The sequence below is a fragment of the Eumetopias jubatus genome, unplaced genomic scaffold (assembly GCF_037043125.1).
Source record: "Eumetopias jubatus isolate StellerSeaLion01/CBP00866 unplaced genomic scaffold, mEumJub1_p1.0 scaffold_12, whole genome shotgun sequence".
NCBI classification, from domain to species: domain Eukaryota; kingdom Metazoa; phylum Chordata; class Mammalia; order Carnivora; family Otariidae; genus Eumetopias; species Eumetopias jubatus.
The window spans coordinates 69,270,943-69,282,958 of NW_028274818.1; the positions used below are offsets into that span (position 1 = coordinate 69,270,943).

Sequence of the window (12,016 nt, forward strand, 5' to 3'; positions counted from 1 at the left end):
TTTGCCCATTTTTTTATTGGGCCATTGATGCCATCTATGTCCCTTATGATAAATTTTACATATAAAGGTAACTAGCTCATCATCATAAACACTGTAAATACCCTGTCCCAGTTTATTCTCATCATACGTATGGGAACTTTTTTTTCAGTCATCTTCACAACCAACGTAGGGCTTAAACTCACAACCCCAAGATCAAAAGTCACATGCTCTTCAGACTGAGCCACCAGGCGTCCCATGTACAGGTACTGTTGACAGGCTAAATTTTAAGTTTTTATACAGACAAATGTACCCATCTTTCTCTTATAGCTTCTAGACTTTATAGCATCAAGATGACAAAACAAAATTCATTTCCTGGGGCTCCAACTGGGTATTTTCCTACTGGCTAATGCATAGTTTTCAATAATATTCATTAAAAACAAAAAAACAACAACAAAAAAACACACCCCACTTTCTGCACACTGGCTGAACACACCTCCTTCAAAATATATTAAATGACTCTGTGTGTTTCAGTCACTGACACCATTTCTTCTATGACTGTTTTCTAACTTTAAATTCATCAGTCATTTAAAAAAATGCACTGACCGGACGCCTGAGTGGCTCAGTTAAGTGGCTGCCTTTGGCTCGGGTCATGATCCCAGGGTCCTGGGACTGAGTCCTGCATTGGGCTCCTTGCTACACGGGGAGCCTGCTTCTCCCTCTGCCTGCTGCTCCCCCCGCCTGTGCTTGCTCTCTCTCTCTCCCTCTCTGACAAATAAAATCTTAAAAAATAAAAAATGCACTGATATTCTGATTTAGTAGAAATGCTAAGACTTCTGATCCAGAAAACATTACTAAACCTGAGATTTCAATACACCTGTGTACATATCAGTCTCTGAAACCTGACGTCCCAAAGTAATGGCCTCTTTGCATAAGCATCTGCACGTTACTGAAGAATTAAAACTCACAATATAGAAAAATTCCCTTTCCAAGCCTCTTCTGTTAGTCAAACTGTTGCTAAAGGCATTTTTAGTTAATTCAAAGATTCAACACTGAGAACACACTGTGGTTAAAGAATGAATCTGAAAAAGAATCCATTTTAATCGCTTTTAAGACTACTGATTTAAAAACAGTTTACTACGGCTACAACACATCCTTTAAAATGTCCTTTGATTAAAAAATAAATAAATAAATAAAATAAAACAAAATAAAATGTCCTCTGGTGAGGAGGAGATGCCTTTCCTTGGCTTCCTCACACCAAGTTCTGTCCCTTCCCAGTCTTTACTTAGGAACCTGAATGCCACCAAACCTCTTCACTGACCTTTGATCATACTAGTGATGGAGGATTAGGGAAAAGAAAAAACAAATAGAGAGACCCTGTACTCTCAATGGGGAAAGAGGTGAAAACTGCTGTTAAAGGGTGAAAAAAAAAATCTTAGATATCAACAGTTTGTGACCTGGAAAACCATAGCACATTAAGGTAATATGCAGGGTTCTGTGGTAACAAAATTTCACAGAAGGGTAGGGGACGAATCAGGAAGAAAATTCTTTAAAAGGGTTCCTTTGGGAGGCAACAATTTAAAAAAAAGTTGTGAAATTCCATTTTATAACCACTGAATTGCAAAAATTCTACTTTGGGGTATAAATTGATACCATGGCTTTATCAACAACAGAAACCAGAGAGAAAAAGGACACCATTACAAAACTATCTTGCAAGGATGAACATATGCAATCCCTGTAAGCCAGCAAGTCCTCCCCTCGGAATAGACCCTAAATAAATCTAATATGCGTACACCAAGAACATATTCAAGAACATTCATAATACTGTTTGTAACAGCAAAACAAAACAAAACCAAAAAACCCCCACAACCTAGAATCAACCCAAATAATGACTAGAGTTTGTGGAATACTCAAGCAGCAATGAGAATAAACCATACCCAACAAAATGGGTAAACAAAAATATAATATTGAATGAAAACCGTTATTCAAGACTGTGCTATGAAACTATTCTTCTAAGGCTTAAAAACAAGCAAAAATAAAAAGTTCAAGGAATCATAAAAATATGTAATAACACTTTTAAAAGGAAATGAGACATGGGATGCCTGGGTGGCTCAGTCGGTTAGGCGGCTGCCTTTGGCTCAGGTCATGATCCCAGGGTCCTGGGATCGAGTCCCACATCTTCCTCTGCCTATGTCTCTCATAAATAAATAAATAAATAATCTTAAAAAAAAAAAGGAAATGAAACATACAAAATGCACAATAGTGTTGGGGTGGTAGACTTACAGGTACATACCACATGTTACTGGCTATGTTCTAGCTCTCAGCCCTAGTGGTGGAATAACAAGTTCTCTCTTTTGTTATTCTGCTTCATAACTTACAAATGTTACATTATTCTTGTTAGTTGATATTTGGCTCTTCACAGTAGGGACGGATTAACACAAAATAAAACTTACATCTAATTCAAAAAACAGGTCCCTTTCTTTACTTGCAATCTCATAATCTGCTCGGAGGGCCAAGTCGTGGATTTTGGTACATTCTCCTAAATCCATGCGCTGTGAGAAAGAAACAAAAGTTTACACATGAACATCTACCCACTGTAGAAAGCACATGACCTGGTGTTCCAACTGTCAACAAAATAAATACCTTTTTGAATAGTAAACTGTAATAAAAATATTAAGGAAGAGCATATAGCCAAAAACCCTTATTTTTCTTTTACCACGTTAATACGACATTTTGATACATTTAAGTGTGAAGGTTTGTCTCTTTCAGACCCAGAGATAACTGGACTAATAATGAAAACCATATTATTTAGCTTTTGCTAGTTTTATTTTTGCATCAGTCAAAAAAGAAAAGTCTATTCAGTAAGGCACCTGGGTAGATCAGTCAGCTGACTGTCCAACTCTTGATTTCTGCTCAGGTCATGATCTCAGGGTTGTGGGATAGAGCCCCATGGCAGGCTCCACACTCAGCGGGAAGCCAGCCTGGGATTCTCTCTCCCTTTCCCTCTGCCCCTACTCCCCATTCAAGCTCTAAGTAAGTAAATAAATAAAATCTTTAAAAAAAAAAAAAAGGAGAAACATCTACTCAGTGAACAGCAGCATGGGGGAGGGGAGAGGTTGCAAGGAAAAGGCCAGAAAACAAGAGTATCATCAACAGCAACAAATTTCTAGGCATTCCTTCCTGTAACCTTCACTAGTCAGGATGCTCAAATGCCTAAGGTGCAGGGGCAAGGAAAAGGAAAGAGCAGATAGCAATCAGGTTTTGGCAATTACAACACAACCTAACACCACTTGGCTTCGTGTATCTCTTTGTATACCAGAAGGCATAAAGCAGAATAGGCCATTTTAGAGCCCAAAAAAAAAAAAAAAAAATCCTCCATTCTCCAAACCTAGTAAATGACCCTGGATGTAATTGGAGACCTAGAATCGGGCCACTCAGTTGCCCCATTTGAGAAACAAAAGGTTGTTTCACGAAAACAAATGACCTGTGTCACCAGTAAGATTAGCCTGATGTGCTACTATATGTTGTAAGCACATGTAGAACAATTAGACAACAGAGCACATGTCTTAACTAAATTCTGAGTGCGGGACTCTGTGACAGCACCCTCCACCTCTGGCCATCAAGAGAGCAAAAGGAAAGTCTGTATGCTAAGGATCATGCTATCAAGTCATACAGTGCAAGTTAACAAAACCCAGCATCACAATGAGGAGACACCAAGTCCAAGCACTTGGACCAAAACATGTGTCTACCTAACTAGTAAACAGAGAATGATGGAGTCCAGGGCCTCCTTTAAGCTCAAACGACAACTACATCCAAAATGAGTTCAAAAACTTCATGGATTATAAAGTCCTTAACATTTTAGGCAAATTAGGGAGGCTGGTAGTAACCTGACTCTTGGGCCCTAGTCTCACAGAAGGCGCATGCCACGTTCACTACCAAAACATCCTTTAGTAAAAACAGTGACAGAACCAACAGTGGGCTCCTTAGTGTGGAGCTCATCTTCATTTTGATCAAGGATCAACTTCTGCATTTAAATGCTAAAGACCTCTTTTCTCCTTCATTATTCCTACTGTAAAGTCATATGAGTTCATGTATGTTGGTTACATGGGGGGATCCAGAGGTAGGGCAACCGTAATTCTGTATGCCAAAGTTGTAGCCAGAACCGCTGTCCCTATATTGCTGACAACTTTTGCTTCATTCACTCTTTTAAGTATCAGTATGATTCTTTAAAATATACAGTCTCCACAAATGAAAAGCAAGCACCATAGCTGCAAAATAACTGACAAACACCAGAAACGCTTAAAAGCTAATGAAAGCTCTGTATCTCAAAGAAGACCTACCACCAGGGGAAGTAAGCACTAAAACCTTAACTACTAAGCATTTTAAATACAAATAAATTTCCATTCTAGAAACTTCACTGTCAAGAAACTTTTGACATTAGTGAACCATCCATGAAGCAAAAATTCACTGCTAGCCTTCCTTTGGGTGAGAACTCTCAAGCAGCCACGGCTAATGCCAAGCAGAGGACAGGGCTGGGTTCCATGGTTACTCTCCGACTGTATATTTTCAGTTTTGCCAAGGAGGTAGGGAAGTACTGGCCAATTCCCCTGGCAGCTAATACCACACAGAGTTGAAATACTACAGTAAGTCCTCTTCCAAAAGATTTTAAGTGGCTGTTAAATCCAGTGTCAGATCTTTTTTTACCAAACAAACCCCTATGTTCTCTACCCTCTAGTGGTCTCACACTGCTGACAGGGAAGGGTACTAAAGGCTCCTTCCAGAAGGTTTGGAAAACAAAAGTGTTTCCACTAAGACAAGTGTAACTTGTTACACTACATTCCCTCCAGCTATCTTACTCTCCCAAACTAACCAATACTGTATTTTCCCATGAAGCCTCAATAAAACTGTAACTTCCATTCCTCCTTGCCTCACCCCTACCAATGACAGGAGATGGTTTTGAGCAACAGCTTGGGCCTGGAGCAATCCTTAGAAGACTGAAGGTTACAACCTTCATTTAGCCACCTTGCTTTAAAAATTTAATCACATTCATTCCATTTCAATTTTACACAAAACACAAACTCATCAGAAGACCCATCATTCAACTCCACTCCTCACTTCCCACTTCCATGGAGCCCAAACCAGTGAGGCTCACCTTTTACAACCACCCCCATCCAATTTCCTAACCCTCATCCTAATCGACCCTCAGCAGCCCCTGACAAGTTCACTTGCATCTTCACAGGTATATGGACTGTCCTGGGTTTCCTCCTCCTTAGTCGGCTTCTTAGATTCCCCTTGCCGAGCCATCCCTGGCCAACCTGCTCAGTCCATGGCTTCTCACAACTCATCTGATTCCACAGCTTCTGCCTGCCTCTCCCACCTCTCCCCTTCACTCTCACCACTCCAGACATGCCAGCAGCATGCCTGCTGTCTCCCAGCTCTATCTTTCACCCAGGGCATACTAACCCCAAACTGTGCACATTCTTTCTCACCATTCAAGTCTCTGCTCCAATGTCCCTGAGAAACCCTTTATCAGGGGCGCCTGGGTGGCTCAGTCGGTTAAGTGGCTGCCTTCGGCTCAGGTCATGATCCCGGGGTCCTGGGATCGAGCCCCGCATCAGGCTCCCTGCTCTGTGGGAAGCCTGCTTCTCCCTCTCCCACTCCCCCTGCTTATGTTCCTTCTCTGGCTGTGTCTCTCTGTCACATAAATAAATAAAATCTTAAAAAAAAAAAAAAAAGAAACCCTTTATCACTCTGCCTAAAACAACCCGTTATCTATTCATTTATTGTCTATCCTCTTCCTCCACTGGATAAAGTAAAGACTTTATCTTCCTGGCACCATATCCCCAGTGCCTGGCACACAGCAGGTGTTCAATAAATATTTGATGAGTTAATCTGTAACTAACACAATAAATATTTGTAGGAAATGCCCCCATTCTGGTTATTTTTCTCACCCGCATTCTGGAACAATGCTACCCAGGGATCTGACACCCCACCCCCCAGCCCTCCCTCAAAAAACTGAAATGCTTCACACTCGTGCACTTCCCTCCCTCTGCTCCTTGGCTTCTCCCACTAAGATCCATCAATAATTCCAGGTTATGATGCCTCCCCTACAGGATTTTCCTTCAGCAGAACTGCTTTTAACTAGCGGAAGCCATTAAACTACATTGATGGTACCCACAACAATCCACAGCAAAACATATCCCTATTCCAGGTCAAACTACAGGCAAAACTTCAGGTAACAAAAGGTACAGTGTTTGACATTCATTTCCTATTTGCTCTCTGTAGAGTCAGCCTGAGAAGATCTAATACATATGTGCAGTTTTCCACAGGCTGCTCCCCTCACAATGGTAATGAGAAAAGCAACAATTAATCATGAAGAAAATGTTCCCTAGTGGATGCACATTTGACCCTTAAAATGAGCAGACGGTTTTATATTCCATGAAGTGGCTGCGTAATCTGAAAATGGTGTAATGGTGGTGGTATTTACAGGACTCCTTTTCTCTATGTGGCTGAATCATGGTAGATAATTCTCCAGCCTTTAGTCTTCTTCAATCCTATCTGATTTTGTTTTTGTTTTTTTCAGATTTTATTTATTTATTTTGACAGAGAGAGACACAGCGAGAGAGGAAACACAAGCAGGGGGAGCGGGACAGGGAGAAGCAGGCTCCCCGCGGAGCAGGAAGCCCCATCTGGGGCTTGATCCCAGGACCCTGGAATCATGACCCAAGCCAAAGGCAGACGCTTAACGACTGAGCCACCCAGGCGCCCCAATCCTATCTGATTTTGAATAAACGTACATTACATAAAACTAGCATTTATCTATTTGATTCTTCTAAAGTGAACATAAAATTTTAGGGATCGATACTCATTGGATCATGTGATTTCTCGAAAGAGTAAAACTCAGTGTTATACCCAACTGATCTATTAAAAACCTGAGAATTGGGTAAGAAATGTGTCTTGTTAGGGCAACCCTCTCGGATCCCCTCCCTCCTCAGGAACTTTGTACTATCACTCGGCTATCACTCAATAAACCTTGCATTGCTGCCCACCAAAAAAAAAAAGTACCTCATTAGATCAAAAGTCTAGCACTAACATATGTTCGACATGAAAACTAACCCACCAATCCAGAATTTTCAAAGAACTATAGGCTGAACTGAAGCATACTTTTTTGGTTTGGCCAAATGAAACTTCTCATACTACTTAGTTGTGAATATTATTCCTCCATCTAAACGATTCTACAAAAATATGGTAAGTTACAAAAAGAAATTTTTATAGCAGTGAAGTATACCCCGTAACAAAATTCCACCAAACTAACAATCTATCATTTGAAAGGCAGTAGGTGATTTCTGCCTGGTAAAGAAAAACAGAATTCAACCTTCCCTGCCTACACAGCTCCCAAGTCTGAGTGTTCTTTGATAGTCCCCCAACCCCGAATACACCTACCGTCCCAGCCAGGATATCATGAGGGCAGCAGTCCAGAAGGTGACTCTTGCAGACACGGTCATCTGTAAACTTGACCCTCTGTCTGGTTTCGTCTCCTGAAATTCATTTGTGGTTTTAAATAAGACAATATTATCACGTTAAACACCACAGCATATCTGGTACGACAATTCACCTGGATGATTGGCAGACTACCAAATACAATGAAAAGCTGATCTAGAGATATTTACAACTGGAGCGGAATACGGATGTTTTTTGATGCTAAATGTATTATGAAGAATCACACTTAATGAGATCTGACTCCATCATTGTGCCAAAGAAGTCAAGGAATCTGAAGAGGCTGAGCACCAAAAGGCCATTAACCCCACACATATATGTGGGCAGTAATACCAAAACCCACGCTAATCAGAGGGCCATGAAATCACCACGTATGACTTATAGCTGGTAGTTTCCACCAACAGAAGCTACATATTAATCTAATCATTTTGCTATGGACAAATGCATAGGCAGTATTTTGCCCAAAATCACATGAAGAAGAAAGCTTTCAAACTCTACCACTGACTGATAAATAATCTAGACCTAATCTTCCTATCCCCTTCACCCCCACCCTTAAAAAAGAAAGTTGGCACCTGGGAGTCACTTTTAACAAGACAATACCAAAGGAGGAAAAAAAAGGGGGGGAACTAGGTTAGTCAATACACACTGTGAGTTCCAACACATACTGTACCCATCTGCATTCTTCAAGACCTCAGCTGCAGAATTTTATGCCCGCTGTTGAAAAGTTTTAAAGGAAAAGTTTTCTTGCCCAACCTGCAGTAAGGAAGTCAGGGGAATGATACATAAAAGTAAAGGCAAAGTGGAATGTGACAAATTTTAAAGCTAATCTGTGTATACACAGAGCTGTGTAATACTAAAGGAGGAATATATTTTAGGATTTGCAAGCATCCAGGATTAATGTTGTGTCTTTTTATTGAAAATGTTTTCTTTCTAAACTACACTTTTAAAGTTATTTGTGAAAAAAAGCAAACACTTTTTTGTTATAACAGCTTAGAAATTGGTTGTGACTCACGGCTCGATGAACATGAGGCTTTTCTGCAACTCCCTTGCAGATTGATGTAGGCAGGCAAAGATACACTGAACCTTTATAAATAAAATAGAGGGGCCACAATTGTTCAGTTTGTATGAAATAAAAATATGGGAAGCAATTCAAAAGCAACTCAATATACAAAAGCACTTATTCACCTATGAAATAAAGTGCAAAGAATCTGCACAGCCCTGCGAATGTGCCAATGTGAACTTACAACTTCATTACTTCAGTAGAAAAGAAAACACAAACCACAGCAGGTATATAGTTTTGCAAAGGTGCAACCGCTTTCTCCTGAGACAACCATCATGATGATCTTTCACTCCTCCCTACAACCGTCATTGTACGACCTACCTAACGACTGCCAAGTGCTAGCTAAACAGAGGCTCTCCTGTGTGGCTGGGAGGGGAAGGGGGCTGGAAAGGCACTCGGCAGAAACCCACGTTAGAAAAGCTCAATTTACGGCTGCTCTTGGTGCAGAACAGGAACGGCCGGGGTTTCCGGGCCCATCCGGCTCCCTCGGGTTGTAGGTAGCTCCTTTCCCGAGGAGCCTCGGAGGAGCTCCGCCACCCGGCTGCCAGCGATGTGGAGCCCACGCTGGCGCCAGCCTTTCGCCGACTCCCCGGCTCCCCGAGCGGCTCCGGGCCGCGGGACCGGGAGAAAGTCGCAGGACGGCAAAGGGGGAGGGGGCTAAAGCCCCACCGACGACTCGGGCTCCGAGGGAGGAGCCCGCCAGGGACCCACCGACAGCGAGGGAGAACCCGGCCGCGGCCGCTCCCAAGGCGAACCGGCTCAGACAAAGGCCCGGCGCCTGCGGTCGGCGCGCGGGGGAGGGGAGGGTGTCCGGCGCAGGCGCAGGCGCAGACGGTCGCGGCCCCCGCCTCAGGCCGCCCGGCGGCCTCGCCTCACTCCCGCCCCAACCCCTCGCCTGTCCGGCCGCTCCGACTCACCGTCCCGGGCCGTGCCCATGAGCTGGTCCAACAGGGCCCGCATCTGCGCCTGGGCGGACATGGTGGCCGGCGAGGGCGGCAGGGACGGCCGCGGTGACTCCTCTCAGAGCGGTGGCGGCGGCGGCGGCGGCGGCGGCGGCGGCGGCGGCGGCGGCGGCGGCGGCGGCGGCGGCGGCGGCGGCGGCGGCGGCGGCGGCGGCGGCGGCGGCGGCGGCGGCGGCGGCGGCGGCGGTGGCGGCGGCGGCGACGACGAAGGCTGGTCGCGTCGGCCTCGAGCCCGCTCGGCTCCTTCCCGCCGCGGGGGACGCCGGGAGGAAGTGCGTCGGTGCGGGCCTTTGAGCCTGCTGGGAAATGTAGTTTCTGGGGCGGAATAGGGACCGAAACTCCGCCCTGGAGGAGACGGGCAGGAGTGGTCCAAGCGAGTTGTCCGAACGGCGGAGTCAGAAAAGTTCCAACCCTGAATTTATTCTAGAGCCCAAGACCCATATATTCTGGAGACTAAACTGCAACAAAATAAAATAAGTAGGGGCGCCTGGGTGGCTCAGTTGGTGAAGCATCTCCCTTCGCCTCAGGTCATGATCCCAGGGTCCCGGGATCGAGCTCCGCATTTGGGCTACCCATTCAACCGGGAGTCAGCTTCTCCCTCTGCCCCTCCCCTCACTCGTGTGCTCTCTCTATCTCTCTCGCAAAAATAAATAAAATCTTTTAAAGAAAGATTCTCCCTCTCCCTTTGCGCGTGCTCTCAAAAAAAAAAAAAAGTATCTGGTCTGTTCTCCAAAGTGACTTACAGATTAAATCCAATTCTCTTAAAAACAGGTATGGGTCTGGGGGCGCCTGGGTGGCTCAGTCCTTAAGCGTCTGCCTTCGGCTCAGGTCATGATCCCAGGGTCCTGGGATCGGCCCCAAATCGGGCTCCCTGCTCAGCAGGAGGCCTGCTTCTCCCTCTCCCACTCCCCCGGCTGTGTTCCCTCGTTCTCTGTCAAATAAATAAAATCTTTAAAACAAATCAATAAAGGGCACCTGGGTGGCTCAGTTGGTTAAGCAACTGCCTTCGGCTCAGGTCATGATCCTGGAGTCCCAGGATCGAGTCCCACATCGGGCTCCCTGCTCCTTGGGAGCCTGCCTCTCCCTCTGCTTCTCTCTCTCTCTCTCTCCTCCTCTGTCTCTCATGAATAAATAAATAAAATCTTTAAAAAATAAAATAAAATTTTACTGAAGAATAAATGGCTAACGCTTTTCAACATAACAAAAAGGTGGAGGTAGCTGTCCAACTAAATATCACAGAGTTATTTTAAGGATATTTTAATTGAGACTGCGTGGTACCAGCACAAAAATGGAGAGCAATGAAACAATGACAGAGAATAAAGATGCCAGAGAGAAGCTGTAGGGAAATCCCCTCAATTTCCCAGTGCTCCTGCAAAAAGCCTTCGTCTTAGCCCCTTCACCTACTATGAGGATTAGATCTGCAGCCATTTATTTGTCCAGTTAATTGCTCTGGTCCGGAAGTATAACTTCCCTTTTCTCTCTAAGAGGGCCAAGTAGTTATAGACTTGGATTAGGTGCCTAGGTATTGGGGAGAATAGAGTGTTCTCTTCCCACGTATTTACACTTCAGGGAGTGAGGCCCAGGAATTTGGAGACATCGCTAGGTCCTAAAAGTGTAGCCAAGAGACACTGGGGCAGTCTGGCCCCAGGAGAAACTCATTAACATACCAAAGGACTGGAGTGGGGAGACCCTTTGAAGAGGGGAGAAGGACAGCCGCCTCTTCCCCTTTATAAGTAGAGAAAAGTCCCTTTTCTTCATTCCTCACGTATGTTCTGTTGGGCCACTCACGTCGGAAAAATTTCCATTGGTTCTCTCTGTTTCCCTGGGGGGTAAAGGCTGTGGGGGACTCATCATGCTTAGTATAACTAGGGAGTCGTCAGTAAGATATCTGACCTGATCCAGGACACCCGGTGTGAGCATTATGATAAAGCCAATTAATAAAGACACTCGTGCATATCCAGATTTTTTTAAGTGTGGCAGGTGCCCTTAGGGAAAAGACACTACCTCAATAAATGGCACTAGCACTGCAGGTTTTCCCCCTGATGAAGAAAAGCACGTAGCCTCCTTACACCGCCCTAAATCTATTCCAAACCCAATTAAAAACAATGTTAAAATGGAAACTTTAAAACCATTGGGGAAAATGTGGGAGACTTATTAGGGGTAGAGAAGGATTCCTCAAACAGGGCACAAAAGCACTACCCGTAAAAGACTGATTTATTTTTCTATACTAAAACGGAGACTTGCGTTCGTCAAAGGCACCCCGAACGGCAATATTTACCGCACACACCATGGGTAAAGACGGTACCCTGAGCAGAGCGCAACGCAACAAGCGGAGAGAGGCAAACCACGCCACAGAAAGACCGACCCGCGGCCAGAAGCCGGCGCTGGAGGGGAAAGGCCACGGCCAGCAAACCACGTGGAAGGGTACGCCAGCCCGGGGAAGCGCAATAAAGCCGCATGAGGTGCCACCTCAAGGGGCCGCGGCGCCAGACCCCCACGCGAGCCGGCGCGGCGCGCGACC

General features: G+C 44.8%; 1 protein-coding gene across 3 annotated transcripts in view; it reads right to left on the reverse strand.

Annotated features, from left to right (window-relative positions):
* Positions 1-9,589, reverse strand: part of LUC7L (LUC7 like) — a 36,617-nt gene extending 27,028 nt beyond the window's left edge. The window contains exons 1-4 of one of the 3 annotated variants that reach the window (XM_028111583.2): positions 9,451-9,587; positions 8,486-8,556; positions 7,420-7,514; positions 2,430-2,528 (exon numbers count right to left, since the gene is read on the reverse strand). In XM_028111583.2, the coding sequence (XP_027967384.1) occupies positions 2,430-2,525 (96 nt within the window). In that variant the 5' untranslated portion in view covers positions 2,526-2,528; positions 7,420-7,514; positions 8,486-8,556; positions 9,451-9,587. Of the gene's footprint in view, positions 1-2,429; positions 2,529-7,419; positions 7,515-8,485; positions 8,557-9,450 lie in introns of all 3 variants that reach the window. The other 2 variants (XM_028111580.2, XM_028111582.2) reach the window with 2 other exon arrangements.
* Positions 9,590-12,016: the final 2,427 nt, after the last annotated feature.